Here is a 16,886-nt window from a genome sequence, read left to right on the forward strand (position 1 = left end):
GTAATATAGGGAAGGGTGTTTAATTAATTGGTTGGTGTGAGAAGAATGAAATGTTTTCACAGCAAACACTGTTAACTGCTAGGGATTGCCTCTGCCCCGTGGTATGTACCTCAATAAGGAAATACAAATTTAATTCAGCTTTTTCACATGACTCTGTGTCCTGAATCACTAGATCCATTAAAAACAATGAGAATCTTTCCTAAGGGCTGCATCTGGCACTGGACTAGTCCTAGAAATAATTGAGAGCTGTTGGCTGACCCCTGTAGGGGTTGTCTCTCTTGACTGCCTCTAATTCAGCTGCTCCCTCTGATGGACTGCAAACAGAACTTGAGCTGGTTTTCCTGGAATAGCACTTCTAGTAGTAACAGGATTAAAACACTGTCACTTCTTTTCTCTCCTCCCAAATATATTTCCAAGAGGACTTGTCATCTGTCATGGATCTTGCTACGTAAACCTGGCTTCTTTGGCTGACCCCTCAGCTGGCCTTATTTCCCGGAAAGCTGGTGCTACTGCAGGTCACCCTGTGCCCATGCCTTCCCACAGAGCAATTCCACATCCAGCTTTGGTGCAAGTGATTCAGCAAGTCCAACAGAATCACACATGTCTGTAAACAGAAGTGCCTCAGAGCTCCTGTGGGTATGCATGTATGCACACATGTATAAAAGGAACTCAAAACAAAAAAAAAAAATCCAGAAAGTATTCAAAGAATGAACTTGCTAATTAGCAATAATCTCACTTTGCCCTCCTGGGTATGAAACAGTGATAGAGCAGGCAGCTACAACTAGGGGCTCCCCTCAAATGCTGTTTCCTGGCATAGTCAGGACTTTGCTCTCCTGTTTTTGTTTAAAAACCCATACCCCTTCCAGCTCACGTTTTTTGTTCAGTCATGCCTCCATTTAGTTGCAGTTGTTTTTAGTATTGCTGTCACATCTTTCTGCACACTGAGGTGCCAAGCCTGAAAGCATCATTCGCTAAGCAAGCACCATCTCCTGGATAATCCACGCTCTCCCCAGTACAGCTTTTCCACACAGGGGTCTCTCCTCAGCTGCATGCTCAACACTCACCCCCCACAATGGGTGTTGCAACCAAGCCAACAATTCCCCGCAAGGCACTCAGTGCAGAGGATTTTCATTTATGGGGTGGTGTCAGTAAGGTGCTGGGCTGGGATCCCTTCAATTTTTGCTTGATTGCAGGTTCTTTTGGTGTTTTTCCTCCCCTTGACAGACATGAAGGTGTCTTAGGGTGCATTTTGAGTGCTAATGTCTCAGTGATTATTAAATGTATTTCTGTGGGGCTGACTTCTTCCATGTTAGGAAGGATGCTGAACCATGTGGCTACTATCTGAAACAGGCTGGGCTCAATGGCTTACTGCTAATTGAGTAAATAAGATCAGAATTAGACTGCTAAACATTGCTCTAGGACAGAAGACTGGGATTACAGGGCTAAAAATTGCTTCAGAGGGGGAACTTTGGCTTTTCTGCTAAGTTGCTACCTCACAGTGCCTGAAATCCTGACCTCAGAATCTCTGGTCATGTTCAAGGGTCCAGATCTCTGCGTGCTTGAGCTACTGGTGTTGGTGGGTTTCCTAAGGCCAGAATCACGTTCCCAGGCTGCATTGATGGAAAACATGTTGCTGGCACACGTGTATTGCAAAAGATTGGGATGTGTCAACATAGCATTGAGGGTTGTTGCTCTTATCTCCATTGTATTTATTAACCTGGGTCTAACTTGAGTTCTTTCATTTTGCTGCCTTGTTTTTGCAATTGAGAAACTGAGTGGGGGAGTGAAATGAGGGGACTTGCAGATAGCTTAAACTGGTTGTCTTTCCTCCTCTTCCAGGAAATGACCTTCAGTTTGATTGGAGAGGAGTCTTCATTTGTAAAAGCATGCTTCTTTTGTCCTGGTTTCTCTAATTCTCTTCCTCCATATTCTTCTCACTTGTATGTTCCTGACACCCCTTGGAATGCAGTGATTAGCTAGTACTTAGAGGAACTATTGGATCTCATCATGGCTGGATGTGTGTGGAGGCATCAGTCAGTCAGTGGAAAATGCTGGATGCTGTAGTTTTGTATTTTTGCTTCCTTCTATCCCTTTTTTCTTATTGGAGAGCTCTGATGTGCTTGCCAGATGGAACTCTGAGTGAATGGGATAATGGGCTTAGCAGATACCTTCCCTTTCGTGCAGCTGGGATGTCTCCTCAAAACCAGCTGGGTCACTGTGTGAAAGGGTAAAGCAAGCATTCCTTCCCAAGTCCTGCTTGCTATCAGGGCCTAGTTTAGTGCTGTGGAATTGGATATGGAAGGGATGGGACGCCAGAGGCTCTGCAGCAGGGACTAAGTCTCTGATTCCCTAATGGAGCATTAGTTCCTCTTGCTCACTTGAGATGTGGCTGACACTCACAGCAGTTGAGATCACTTAACTGGAAAGCAGCAGCTTTCCTGTTCTGGCACTTCTGCTTACTGGCTGATGATTAGTTTGCCTGTCAGGAAAAAGATGCTTACTAGAAAAGTTTTATTGGAGTATGTTTTGAAGTGGATTTATCCATACCCTCAGAACTGTTGAAGTATCAGCCTTGTTTTCTTTGTTAGTCTGTTTTCTCCAGCCCTGAATTGGCCAGTGCAACAGGATCTAAAAAACAGTGTGAAGCCTTAGTCAGATGCACATGATCTTTCTTGACTTCATAAAACATAAGTAAGAGGAGAGTGGTTCTTTTTGACGGGGGTGTGTGAAGCCCAAGACAACAGACTTCCATGACTTCTCTAACATCCCCTGTAAAGAACCTCTTGATTTATGTATTAACCAATGGGGAGAAACCTCTGGGGAAGGCTGGGAATGAGGCTTCCCTGTGCCTAGTTTTGCAAAGAAGAGTGCTTTTGGTAGCATTTCACAGTGCATTTGTCTCGTTGCAGGTGAGGCCGGTGCCAGCATTATTCGGGCATCAAAAGAAGCCCGGAAGAGGTTCCTGGGCCCGCTGCACCCCTCTTTCAACATGGTGAAAACCATTCGGATGTCCGTGTCCAAGATGGTGCCAGACAATGGGCACGAGGTTGCAGCAGGACGTTTGGGTATTTCCCTGACACGGGTCTCTGATGGGGAAAACGTGATCCTGTCAGACTTCAATTCCAAGGAGGAGCTGATCCAGGTGAGTGGACTCTTACTGCAGTGGGCTGGGCAGGAGCTGTGTGCAGTTTTGTTTTGTCTTGGTCTCCAAATGTCCTTAGTACTGGAGTATAATTGTCAGCACATGCCAGCATGGTGTTCTGAGAAGTAATAGTTTCAGTAGGCTTTGATCTGATTCTTAGATTCTGGATCTCTTTCTCCCTCAGGCCTGTATCTGCAGCACCTTTATCCCTGTCTACTGTGGGCTGATACCTCCAACCTTGCGTGGAGTGGTGAGTAAGATTCTAAGATGGTCCTTCATTAAATTACATACTAATGAGTAGGTTTTGACTATGTTATTGCCTGCTGGCAGCATTTATCTGAGGAGACACAAGAAATTCCCAAATAAACAACTTCCAGCCTATCCAGCTGCCTATCCAGCAGTGGATAGGCCTTCTTTCCACTGCTGCATGCAGTTGACTATAAGTGTCCTGAAGACCAGTGGATTTAACATATAGTAACATATACAGTCTGGGGAAGGGCTGGCTGGCTCAACAGAGTGTTGTCATGGCTGCATGGTACAACACTTTGCATCACTGAGGCTCCAGCTGTCTGCATGTGGAAAGAAGTTTGGCCCAGGATAGAAGTCATGAGTGTAGTCCCTCTCCCATGTGCCTGACACTTTCTGCAGGGCTTTAACTAGTGGGGTGAATGCTGGCCCTCTTTTCCATGGAATTCTTCCTGTCCTTTCTCTGACAATACTGCTCTGCTGCATGCCAGAGCTCTGTTAGAATTGTGTCCAAGGCTGCCCAAGAGCAATCACTCCCTCTATCATGTGTTTGCATATTAGAAATGAAAATACATGAAAGCTGTGCAGAGCTGCAGCATTTCTGGATATTGCAGTCATGCTTTAAGGGTGTCCTGGTTGAACTTGGCTTCCCTTGTCTACACAGGTTAATGAACACATTAAAGGGCAGGGATTTTGCAAACTACACAGCCAAAAGAGAGAGGGAGAACTGTTATAAAATATGTGCCCTGATTTACCATAAGTGATCTGACCAAAATGCCTCTGTCTGTCAGAGCACAACATCAGATCTGCTCTGATTGCTACCTGTGTCCTAAAAGTGAGGTCAGTTTTGCTCCTGCATAATACACAGCTTGGCTGGTTTTGTCTTGTGCAAGCATGTTGGTCAGGGAAATGACCTGGAGGAGATGTCCACTGTTATCCAGCCCTTCAGAGAAGTGACAGAATCAGTAATGGTTTGGTATTTGCTCAGCAGCTGCTGCCAGGACTTTTTCCTTCAGCTGGTAGGACCATAGCAGTGGCTCTTGCCTTGCACCTCTTTGGGGGCCAGTTAAGGTCAGGGTGCATCAGGAAAAAATCTCACCATTCCAAAACTGTGTACAACATCAGGGTTTCTGGAATGTGCAGCTGCCCTGGCACACTGAGGGATAACTTCTCATGGGAAAAGGTGGGGAGGAAATATAAAATGAGGAAATTTAATTCCTACCTCTTCCCCAGAAAAGCATGGCTCTGAAGGGGGATTGCGGATGAGGTGAGAGGCTAAATTGAGTTGGGTATGAACTTGGGAAATGGTTTTGAAACAGAACTGCATGATTCTTAGCATGCCTGTGGTGACTGTGTTTGTCACAGAATAAACTGACTGGCCTGGCACAAGGCAATGTTTTTTCAAGGCAATGTTACTGTGTGCAAGGTGCAAAATCCATATTTTGCCTTCCTCCTAATTTTTTTCCAGTGTTCACTTCTCTGAGATCTGATAGTCTCATGGAGTGGATGATAGAGATGGGCAGGGGCATTAAAAAAACCCCAATAACTTAAATATTGAGAAATGGAAAAGTCAGTAACTGACCTGCCAGCACACACAGTAGTTGTGAGTTGTGTGCAGCATGTGGGTGAGATGAATCCCTGGCAGGGGTCACAAAGCTGATTGTCAAATCATGTGAGTGAGGGGCCCTGTGCATGGGATGATGTGATATGGGAATGGAAGTGGGCACCCCAGTCTATGAGCCATCCTCTAAAGCTGCTGCTGGGTGTGCCTGCAGGCAGCTGGTGGCTCCAGCCTGTGGCTTTGGGCTGTTCTGGGCCTTGCAGGAGGCTGGAGAGTGGTTACACTTGGGCTGCTGGAGGTTCAGGCCAATCTAAAGTGGCAGCTGAACTTTTCTGAGGAATGTTAATCAGCCTTGCTTGGAAGCAGTGGATCAGAGAGTGGAGTGTGCAGGTGTACTCCTGGAATTCCATGGAGTCAAAAGGGTTTGCCTGTCAGCTCTGTTGTAGTTGAGCCTTTTTTTTAATGGCATCTGTGCAATCATGCTGCCACCCTCAGGGAAACGGGTCTTCTGCATCCTTACTGCAAAACTAGTGTCCAGCACTAAAGCTTACCTCCTTTTTCTTGAAACAAAAGTGCATGCTGCCTGCTTTGCTCTGTTCTGGTCCCACTCAGCATGTTGGAATCTCGTCCTTGCAAAGGGAGTCAGGCAGACGTCTCCAGCTCTAGCTGTGCCTAGTCTGGCTCTCAGTGGAGCAGCTTTGGGAAGGGGATGACAATGGCAGTTTGCTGTGGTTGCTTTAGGCTTAGGGAACTGATGCCCACTTGAGAAGGGGGAGAGAGTTCTGTTCATTTTTGGCATCTCTGTTGTCAGAAAACATCTTGTGAGCAAGCTGTGTTAGTGTTTTTGGGAGGATGTACTCTACCCTTGAATTTAATCTGTCCTGTCCTTCCACTTTCTTCACTGTCCAAATTCAGGTGGTATAGGAGTCTCTAAGTGCCTGTCTTGACACAGTGTTTGGTGAGCAAGGGCTGCCATGAGGATAAAATGTCCTGTGCTCTGAGTTTGGGCTGCTGTACCTACCACTGTAATCACAAGCTGTCTCCCATGAAGCTGTAGGCTCTTTGCAAAGGTAGCCCTGAGGTTTAGTTTGCCTCCCAAGAAGGGAATGTGTAGTCCACGCTGACCTTATTGCACCAATGGCAGCTGGCTTGCTATAGCTGAATTTACTTGCTTTCAGTCCATGAGCCTGTGAACTGTTCTCCAGGCCCAGAGAAGCTGATTGAGGTCTCTCTGCTTGTCTTGTCTGCCATCCAGAGCAAGAGAGAACAAAGTACAGAGCACCCTCCAGGCAACACATCCAATGTTTTCCTAGGCATTGTGCAGCAGAAGAGCAATGTTGGTGGTCAGTCTGCCTGTGAAACAAGAAGAAGCAGGCTGCAGAATGGAGCACCTCCTCCTTCAGTTAGCATTTCTGTGCTCTGCCTGAGTTTAGCCTCTACTGGCTCAGCTTCTCACCCAGCAGAGAGCTGAAAAGCTGAAAGATGTTTACAGCTGCTACTAGTGGGGCTGCATAGCCCCTGCCTGTATCATGATTTGTGTTTGGGTAGGAAGGAAACAGATCCAGGCAGCAAACTGCAGGATCAGCCCTGGTATGAAACCAGCAGAACTCTTCTGTAACTGAGGTTCACAAGAGCTGGAGTTGTTGCTCTGCAAAGACCCCCAGCTTCCTTCTCTTTTGGCTTGAGCAACATCCTTCTCCTGTTACCTTTTGCATGTTGCTTACTCTGCCAAAACCTGTGATAGGGATCATCTTGCTCAGCTCCTTATGCAATTACAGTAGCCAAGGAATGTTTTAAGAACATACTACTGGGGTTGCCCTTCCTGCAAGGGTAACACAAATGTGTTTATGGTACAGAAGTACAGAACATTCTCTGATAAGAGAGTGCCTGTTAAGAGCAAAACCCAAGTCCCTTGTGCTGTGTTATCACATCACAGCAAGTGGATTCCCAATGTGTATGCATGTGCTGGGATTGTTGCTTGATAAGCCCACTAGCAACAAATCAGGTGGTTTTACTCACAGGTAACAAACCTTCTGCTAGTGGGGACTTGTGTCTGAGCTTATTCATTTTGAACACAAGTGAAAAATGGCACAATGTCACAGTGTGACAGCTTAGATCAATGCTAATTTGCACTGCAGGTAGTTGTTGGTGTGTATTATTATTTAATTGGACAGCAGTCAGACCACATAGGAGTTGTAAGTCAGCAGTCACACAAGTGAATGTGCCTTTGTTATTAAACATTTGTGAGCAGCACACTCAACCAAGACAAAGCACATAGCAAAAGGAGTTGTTATAAACAACACAGCTGTGCTATCACTGGTTTTTACTCCTCCAGTGCTGGGGGGTGTACTCCATTCTTTCCCAAGTTGTTGGCACAAACAGGAAAAGGAGTAAAATAGCTGCTTGATCAGTTGTGAGAATGAAGATTCCTGCATTTGTCTTGATTTCAGAGATATGTTGATGGAGGGATTTCTGACAATTTGCCCCAATATGAGCTGAAGAACACAATCACAGTGTCTCCTTTCTCGGGAGAGAGCGATATCTGCCCACGGGACAGTTCCACAAATATGCATGAGCTGAGAGTCACCAATACAAGCATCCAGTTCAACCTTCACAACCTCTACCGCCTCTCCAAGGCCCTGTTTCCTCCAGAGCCACAGGTGAGTTTCCTGGCCACACCTGGACTTGGGGACCACAGATCTTGGGCACTGGCTAAACTGTGTGCACTTTGGCAGGAGAAGATTCCAGACACTGTTAGTTTTGTATCTTGTGCTTTATCTTTAATCTTGACATTATCAACCCAGTGACTCGCTAAGCCTTGAGCACCTGCACAAGGGTTTGTCTTCTTTTTCTGCTAGAATAGCTGGAATTCAGGTGGTAGCAGTTGCTTGGAAAGTTCTCATGTTGCTCTCTTGAGAGTAATCATTGCCTGAAAATCAGGCTCACTGTAAACTATAAATGTGCATTCATGTGCTAAATTACTTGGGCAAGTTTTTTCCCACCTCTTCTCTAGTCTTAGCTGGCTTTATCTGCAAACACAATGGCCCTTCCTGGCATCTGCAGGGAAGTATGCTGGGCTGCTTGTCAGAGTGGCTGACTGAAGGCTGCCCACAACAGCATCAGCTGTAGATGGGTAGCTGCAGTCTGTGCGCACACTTCAGGAGGATCCTAGGTGTCCCTTCCAATTGAAATTGTCCTGTGATTCCCATAGCCAGTGTATTGATGCTGTACCTCCCATTCCTGCTTGAAGCCTGAGCAAGGCTAGCAGGAATGGGACTTGTTCTTGGGATAGCTCAGGAGTCAGGAGAATTCCTCTGAAGCCAGCATTGTGGTAGGTGTCTGCTCAGCCAGTTTCCACATGAAACTTTGCTTCCTCTGCCCACAGGTGCTGCGGGATATGTGCAAGCAGGGCTATCGAGATGCACTGCACTTCCTGAAGAGGAATGGTAAGGCACTGGCCATTTTTAGGGTGCACTGACTTGCCTGTTCTGTGCCACACTTTGTGCCTTGGCTTTGAGAGTACTTGATGGTGCATGTGAAAGGAGGAAAGGAAGAACTGAACTATGCCTCAGATACTAGGGTATGGAATTGTCATTAATGAGTCTAGCACTTCAGGAAGGAGAGGTGGAGTGTGACCTTGGCAGTTACCATCACAGTTGCTGGGCAGCAGTGCCATTTGTACCTCCTGCAGACACCCGGCTGCTCTCCGTGTGCAGCTGGCTGTGTGGCGCTGCCCTCAGCGGTGCCGGACACTCGGGCGCTGCTCTCCAGCCGCGGCAGCGCTGGGTGTGCGCTTGCTGCCACCTCGTGTCCGTGGACAGTGATGCGGACCCGGATAACGGATTGCACTGCCGGAGGGAAATCTTGCCTGCAAGATGGGTGACTGGCAGATTATAGCAACAGAACTCTGCAAAACAGCACCCTGTGGAACTTAAAGGGGAAATGTGAGAACTGATGGGGAAGGAGGGAATGAACTGAAACCGGCAAGATTTGTAGCTCCTTGTGATAAGCATTACAAGAGATGTAAGCTAAAGAGGCTGGGCATGACCTCAGCCTGAGAGGAGCTAGGGTGAAGCAAGGACTGACACTCTAAAGGCCAGGCAGGGCAGCTGGTTTGTGTCATCCTTACAGAATATCTTCTCTTCTCAGGTCTCCTTCATCGTCCAAGTCCTGCCCGTCCTCTCCTTGCCATAGAAGCACCTCCAGGAGAGAAGGAGGAGGAAGAAACAGAAGCTGAGGACCAAGCAGAGGACAACACTGCCCTTGCTGTTGTTGAAGAGCATATCTTGGAACACTTGCCTTCCAGACTGAACCAAGGTATGATTCAAAGGGAGAGATCACAGATAATCAATCTTCCTGTGCTGCCTGGTCTGCCTCAGATTACTGGGATATGTGGTTATTGTTTATAGCTGGGGTTGGTCATGCCCAGGGATTGAAAAGACACCTGCTGAGGGTTAGGTGGATTGGGGGGGGTCTCAGATAAAGTTGTGGCTCATACTGTGGAGGCTGGACTGGGAGAGGTTGATTCATTTGACAGCATTCTGCATGGTAAGGAGAGGAGAGGGTCTTGCTGCTCACTCCTTTAGAGTCTGATAAAGGTGAAAGCTGCTGGTTTTAGCTCTGCTCAGGGAATTACTAACCTGAGCAAGACTTCCTTAGAAGTGGGAGGTACCTGCCTCAGGCTGAGTAACTTTTGAGGTATGACAAGAAAAGAGTGTCCCTCTGGGGATATTCAACCATGTTTTCTTCTGCCTTCAGCTCTCATGGAGGCTTGTGCTGAAAGAAGAAGTTTCTTGACTGGCCTGAGCAACATGCTGCCTGTGCGTGTGGCCGCGGCCATGATGGTCCCCTACATGCTGCCTCTGGAGTCTGCAGTTTCCTTCACTGTCAGGTGAGCCTTGGGCTGGTCCCTCAGTGCTGCTCTTCCCAGTGCAGACAGGTATTTGATGCAGCTGTAGTGTTTTAATGGCCAGAGAACAGAATTCTCTCTAATTCTGCACTGCTGGTATTACTGGGGAAGAAACTCTTGACATTTACCAGACTAAAAAAACCAACCAAACAAACCCTTACAAAACCGGAAAAACCAAGAACCCCAAACTTTTTCAATGTCATTTAGTTACAGCCACTACTTCTAGCTTGATGGAAGATTGCTGTGTGCTAGAACTTGCCCCAGAAAATGGTGATAAATTTTTGAGCCTTAAGAGAGACTTTGGAACTGGTGCTCTTTTAATCATATTCCCTTGTGTGGCCCAGCTAATGGTTGTCTCCTGTCTCTTTACAGGTTGCTGGAATGGCTCCCAGATATCCCTGAGGATATAAGATGGATGAGGGAGCAGATGACAGAAATCTGCAGCTATCTTGTGAAGAAAGCCAAGAAGAAACTGGGTAGCCATCTTTCAGCCAGGTGTGTCTGCTTTTCTTCAGAGCACTGTTCAGGAGGAGCCCTTCATTTCCCCTTACACCTTTGAATTCTAGAGACTCTATTCCACTGAAGCAGAGCAAATAAGGCACAAATTGACCAGAAGGATTTAGCACTTAGGCTGAAAATACAAATCTGGTCCAGGGTTTCTTGGCTTCCTTAACTGTTGGATAGACTCAGCACATGGTCCCTTTCCTTCATCGCATTATAGGGGACAAAGTCTAATTGTTCCCTATTATGTGGGATGTGGCCTAAAGTAAGTCTGATTAAAACAGTATGCCAGCTTATTTCATGCTCCTTCTGGAAGACAGAAGTGCTTGTCTTTGTGGCATTTGCTGGTCCAGGATCTCCAAGAAGTATTTGTGTTCAAATGACCTCTTCTACCTCAAGCCTGGTTTTTGTGGGGAGGGAATATGGTGCCCAGAGAACACCAGAGGGTTTCCAAGTGAGACCAAGTGCTTTGGGCCTGAGTGTGTGCCTGTGCTTCTGGACTGAATCCCTGGTTTGAGGCTGTGGCAAGACTGTTGTGTGGACGAGAATAGGAAACTCTCTCAGTAACAGTTAGCGGTCCCAGCTGTGATGTGATCCAAGTATGAAGGTGTGATTCTTACCCAAAAGAGTTCATGGTCTGAATAACTGAGAGATGTGAGCAGGGAAAAATGGGCACACAGAGATTTCTCACTAAAATCATGTAGTCAATTTAGCACAAAACAGGACTGTGGTAGTGGAGCTCTAGTCTGATGACCTGCTCAAGTCTTCTCATGTACCGAGTCTTTGGATGTATTTGCCTTTCAGGCTTTACTACCACCTCGAGCTCGGAGGGCCCCAGAAGCTGCCAATTTCTCCCCCAGCACCTTGTGGTGAAGCGCTGCCTATGTGGATGAGGAGCCACCGCTCGGTCTCTGACGTCATGATGAAGTGGGAGGAGTACCAGCGGCAGCTCATGCTGGGCTTGCTCTGCATCAACGTGGACATGCAAGCCTCCCTCTTCCCTCGGGAGGGGTTTCAGTTAAAGCTTCCACCTCTAGGCTGTGCAAAAGAGTGCCTGCCACTCTTCTGAGCCTGCTGCTGCGAGGGGATGAGAGTGGGTGGGAAGGAGAATGGACACAGGGTGGGACCAGTCTCATCCCTCAGCAGCAGGCTGCCCCATGCTCCTGAATATGTTGCCATGGGGATTTCCCCAGGATGGACACTGGTGGAATTGACTGTAGACTTTTGTTGCCCACTGGGCCAAGCAAGGGATCTTTGTGTTCACAGCCACACACAGGCTGATTCCTTGCTCTAAACTTGTGGTGAAGCCTGGCCATTGCCTGTGGCCAGGCTGATGTTGACCCAGCTGGGCTCTCCCAAATAGTGCACTTTGAATTGCCACTGGCTTTTTACCGCCAAACAACAGGATGTAGATGACGCTCTCAAGTTCATACAGCTTTTATCTCCCTTGGTTTTTCAGAGCATGTGTTTTGATTCCTTTCCTTAAATCATCTGACAACCTTTAGTTCTCTGTGCTACTAAAAGATGATGTAGCCTCTTGCCAAACCAATTTTTGTCATGGCTTTCAAATCTCCTCCTGACTTTCTTCTTTGCTGAAACCATGTCCTTTCCTCTCTCCCTTAATTGCATCCGCACCAGAAGCCGGAGCTGGTCCTGCAGCAGACTACACTGGAACTGCAGAAGTGTAGAAAAGTTATCTGTTTTCCCTGATTCATGCTGTCCTCATCTCTCCTTTTTTGATTGGGGTCCTCGGGGAGCTACTGTGACTTGAACTCTGAGTGTTAAATGATTGAGCTTATTTAAAGAAGTAATTTTGATAGATTTTTTTTCCAGGGAAACATGTTGAATTTGAGGTCCTGTTCCTCACTCTGAGAATGGAATTGGTGTGGGGTTGCCCTGAAAAAAAGCTCAGCCTGCTTATCTCAGGATCAGTTTAGCAGCTGAAGCAATATGAAGTGGTTGTAGGAAGATGAGAATTGTGCAGGGCATGTTATTTTTGAGAGTCTTGTGGTGAAATGTCACAGTGAGTGCTGGAGAGGTGGCTGCCTCTGACAGGGGTTTGTTGGGCTTTGCTCCTTAAGGGGCTGTACAGCTGAGGTAAATTCTGAGTGGGTGATGCAGAATGGATCCCCTGCCAAACGGAGGCTTCTATCTCTTTTGCTCAGAAAATTTGGTTGGTGAGGCTTTGGAGTGAGAAGGATTTAGGCTTGTAGCTACACCAGCATCCCAGCTTGCCTGTCTAGTGTTGTGGCTCAGATCCTGCTCTGCAGCTAGCAATAGCAGGAGCATGAGAAGTGAAGACTGTTGATGCACATGAGCCCTTGGAACTGGCTCCTCTTGGTCTTGCCCCTTAAAATCCAGAGCTGTAGCAGAGCAGGACTCTGCCTTGAGGCGCTGCCTTCTCCGCAGTGGTCATGGCTTGTGTGAGGGGTATGAACCCCGTGTTCTTCACAGGGTGAGACATGGCTTCCTGTGGGGATTGCATGGACTTAGGCTCTGACAAACCCAGCTCCTGGTATCTTTTTCTGCTGCTTGTCTTGCTACATGAGGCGTCTTCTACCTCTCCTGGCACAAACAGTGTGCAATGGCCAAAGCAAACATATGCTGTCTTTGCTGGGGAGCAGGACAGGGTATCAGAAACTGATTATGTAGCCTATACATGGAATAGTAATTTTTAATAGTAATTTTGCACCTTAGATTTAGAAAGGGAAAATAAACCCAGAAGTTGTGCTAATCACTGGAGAAAGTAGTGAGTCTTCATGAGCAGTGTGGGTGACGGGGTGGGTGCTGTTTCCTACGAGCACAGCTGTGCACTGGGCATGGGTTTGGTGCTTGTGTGGAGATGGATAAGCATCAGGGCTCTGCTGCAGTGCCTGTGCCAAGCTGAGAGGCAATGGAGCGGGCCTCTGCCCAGGAGGCAGTGCAAGAGTGAACTTGTGACTTGGTTATCACCCCACTGCCCTTGCTGGATGAAACTATGTAACACAAGGGCCTGTGCAGTTTACAAAGCAGGCCTGCACTTAACGCAGTCAGATTTAGTCTTAAGCTTTGCATAATTAAGTCAGTTAGGGAACAGGGAAGTCACTACAGGAAGAGGAAGAAATTGGAGGGTTCTGAAATCAGGATAGAATGTTCAATTACCAAACAAGTTGATCTTGTGATTGTTTAAAGCCCACAGAAAAAATGCTAGATGCTAGTGGAAGTGAACCAGCAACAAGCTACTGTCACTTAGAGGGAGCAAGATTAATTTGATGAAAATTGGAACTGAGAAAAGGTGTTCATTTAGTGGGTTGGTATGGGATTTCTTTTCTTCCACTGTTTTGGACTACCTTCTTAGGGGGAATGGCACATGCACAGCTACTTAGATTGCTAAATACCTATCTCTTGACAATTGGCAAGAACACAGAGATATTTAGTGGCAAGAAATTAAGGCATTTTGTCCAGAAGCAAAACATCTGAGAGAGGCAAAAGTGCATAAGCAAAATCTCATATTTAGAAGCTGCTGCCCTTTTGACTCTGCCTTTTTTTTTTTTTTTTTTTTTTTTTTTTTTTTTTGAGTTAATATATGGGTGGAGAAAATGATGCAAGTATTTTTTTATCCCTTCTTCCTGGACTGGTAAAACCACTGAGTGATTATGTAAACCACTAAACTATGAAACAAAATACTCCTGGCAACAGAGAGTGCTAAGAAGTTGCAGCTTGGCACCCTTATCCCTTGCCTTTTGCATCAGAACTGACTGGTCTGGTGCTGACTAGGCTGATGTCACTGTCTTCCAGTGCTCTGATCCAGAAGGCTTGGGGATTTTGGTTCATGCATTTGAGGAGACCAACAGCTGTGCCTGGTAAAAGGCCTGAGTTTTGTTTTGTATTTCACCTCATCTGTAGTTTAATTTATTATATTAACTTCTCCACGAGAAACTTTTGTACACTTCAAACTATAACCACAAATCAAAGCCTGGCTTTAAAAATAAAGGTCTAACTCTTCACAAGGAAATTCCTGGTTTTCCTATGCTAATTTGCAGGGTGTGAAGGATACTGGGAAAGTACCACTCTGTATTAACCCTTTCTTTGCCTCTTTTTATTTCCCAAGTGTTACAATGGCTATTGTGTGATAGGCTGTTGGCTTTATAGATTTGAGCTCTGATAAAGGAACTGCAGATATGTTAAAAATACCTGACAGTAGCCTCATTTTCCTTTTGAAAAGTTTCACCCATTTGCTTGAAATTCTTGCTGCTCATCCATCACAGATTGCAAAGGATGAAGGAATTGGGGAAGATCACCTTTCCCACTAATGTAGCAAAAGGGCTGTGTCAGCTTGTGAATAGATTTTTGTTATGCAGTGCTGCCTTGTCTAGATGAGACCCCACTCTTTGAAATCTCTGGAAACCTTGTGGTAGGCTCTGGGTTGGATATGGAGGGGTTTATTACAATAGAGCTCACTGGAACTGCTCAGCCCCTTGTTCTGTGTGTACCTCATGGTGTACAAAGTTATCTTCTGGGCAGCCATTGCTGATTAACCCTCACTTGCCAGGTCCATAGGAGCAAGGTCATCTATGGCAGTCAGTCCTTTCTGCTCCAAATTGTGTGACTGGGCAGCCCAGCAGGGCTCTCCAGTGTATGGTGAGTGGGAGGTCAGGTTCCTGGGCAAAAATTCATCTTGTAGTCCATGTCCAATGATCCTTACAGCATTCACTGGATTCCTGCAGGAGTCCCAACCCTTGCCCCTTCCACTGTTTTGCATAAAGGGTCTGTGCATTCAGGAATCCACTAATTTTTCCTCCTTCCTGTCTTATTAATTGCTGCTTTTAACAAGGCTGATGGTGACCTTGTTGTGCACCTAACCAGCCCCTAACCTGCACCACACTGTAGAGTTGTTCTGTGTACAACAGCCTGTGCCTATGGCATGCTCTGTAACCCACAATTAGTGTGTAGTGTAATTGGTTTGGTTTGCTGCCTGCCCTACTGCTAATACTGTTGCAAGCTGATTTTCAAGGGATAGGAGAAAATACTGACCACTATGTATAGGACCTAGGAATTGTTTTCTCATGGCTCCTTGGAAGGCTGTGTACCTGCAACACTCAGAGAATAAAAGAGAATCTGCTGTCTGCCAGCACTGGGGTGTCCCTAGTACTTGTATATTCCCCAGTGGTTTTATTAATTTAAAAATTAATAAAAATGATCTAGTAATTCACTACTTCCTTGGAGAAGAGAGCTCTCACTTTTGCCAAAGTGGCTGTGGGAGAAATACCTGAAACTGTATGTTTATTCCTTAGGGGAATAAAACTGTAGTAAATTTCTGTTAAATATATGCCAGATGTAGTGGGTGGCAGGCCCTCCAAAGTCAGAGGGCCTTGCCAACAGTTTTCTCAAGCTTTGTTTCTGTCTTCTCCTTAAATCAGTGAGAGAATGGACCACCTCACCTGGCTGCCACATCAGCCAGTTTGTTTGTGCCAAACACGCTGTGCCTTTACAGTGGGCTCTGGCCTCCTGTCCCTCGGGTGTCTGCCTTCTGAGTGCAGCAGGACTCGCTCCCCTCTCCTCTCCCTCCTTCCCCTTGCCTGCTGGTGGGACATTGCTTCTTTTCCAACCTGCAGGCAGCTCCACTAGGACAGCCCCCAACTGCATCCACCTCACTCTTTGGATCCACATCCACAGGGAGCACAAAACTCCAGTTCCAAACAGAGGACTTAGAAATGTAACTGAAATAAATACCTCTCACTTCTAGGGTTTTCTCTTGTTCTTGAAAACAGCATCTAAAGCAGCTCTTTGAGCTTTGTGTGTCCTGAGACTACTCCACTGCTGCCACTGAGTTTGAGAAGACCCTGAAGCACATAACACATGTGGAGGTCCTGTGGAAATGACTGGTGTCAGAGCAGCAACTAGACCAGCAATAGCATAACAGGTTATGTATTTATGTGGCAATGTCACTAAGTAGTGTTCACAGTCACTTTAAAGTTCAGTATTAAATTGTTGATGCTTTTTTTTCCCTTCCTGTTTCTATTTTCTAATGTTTTGCTGAAGAAAATGTAACTATTTATTTTGGCAGAACTATATCTTCTAATAAAAACTTTCTCAATATATTTACCTGGCTCTGGTAGGCTGCTTCTCTTGCTGTTTTAAGGCTTATTAAATATTTTTTGGATGTGCTGTATGATGTGGGTTTGTTTTGCTAGGCCCAAGCCCATTCAAGTTCCTTTTGGGGTCAACATTTATCCAGTACACAAATAAAGGGGCCATTGATCTAGAGGTGCATTTTGGTGCAGTTCTGATTTACCCAAGCCTAAGTGGCTCAAGTGCTATTAGCCTCTGTTTATTGGAGATCTGTGGCAGACCCGGGTTTCCAAGAGGGATTAAGCACCTTCTTGTGGGAATAGCAGGTGTTTGGCCCCTGGGAAAGTGTTAGTAAAACTTTATTCGCAAATCTGAAACTTTTCCATTACGGGACCACCTCTTGAGGAAACTGACCTGGCTTTCCAGAGCGTCTGTTTCCTCGCTGGTGAAATAGATGGTAGCGGCTGCTGTTAGGA

The 16,886-nt window shown here is 46.3% G+C and overlaps 1 protein-coding gene across 1 annotated transcript in view; it reads left to right on the plus strand.

Moving 5' to 3' along the window:
- The window catches only part of PNPLA2 (patatin like domain 2, triacylglycerol lipase), a 29,026-nt gene extending 12,516 nt beyond the window's left edge, over positions 1 to 16,510 (plus strand). Inside the window, exons 2-9 of the mRNA XM_005491601.4 lie at positions 2,910 to 3,142; positions 3,327 to 3,392; positions 7,400 to 7,609; positions 8,335 to 8,395; positions 9,099 to 9,266; positions 9,708 to 9,840; positions 10,231 to 10,353; positions 11,164 to 16,510. Coding sequence (XP_005491658.2) covers positions 2,910 to 3,142; positions 3,327 to 3,392; positions 7,400 to 7,609; positions 8,335 to 8,395; positions 9,099 to 9,266; positions 9,708 to 9,840; positions 10,231 to 10,353; positions 11,164 to 11,428 — 1,259 coding nt within the window. The 3' untranslated portion in view covers positions 11,429 to 16,510. The remainder of the gene's footprint in view (positions 1 to 2,909; positions 3,143 to 3,326; positions 3,393 to 7,399; positions 7,610 to 8,334; positions 8,396 to 9,098; positions 9,267 to 9,707; positions 9,841 to 10,230; positions 10,354 to 11,163) is intronic.
- The last annotated feature ends 376 nt before the right edge of the window (positions 16,511 to 16,886 follow it).

This window comes from Zonotrichia albicollis, chromosome 6 (assembly GCF_047830755.1).
Source record: "Zonotrichia albicollis isolate bZonAlb1 chromosome 6, bZonAlb1.hap1, whole genome shotgun sequence".
NCBI classification, from domain to species: domain Eukaryota; kingdom Metazoa; phylum Chordata; class Aves; order Passeriformes; family Passerellidae; genus Zonotrichia; species Zonotrichia albicollis.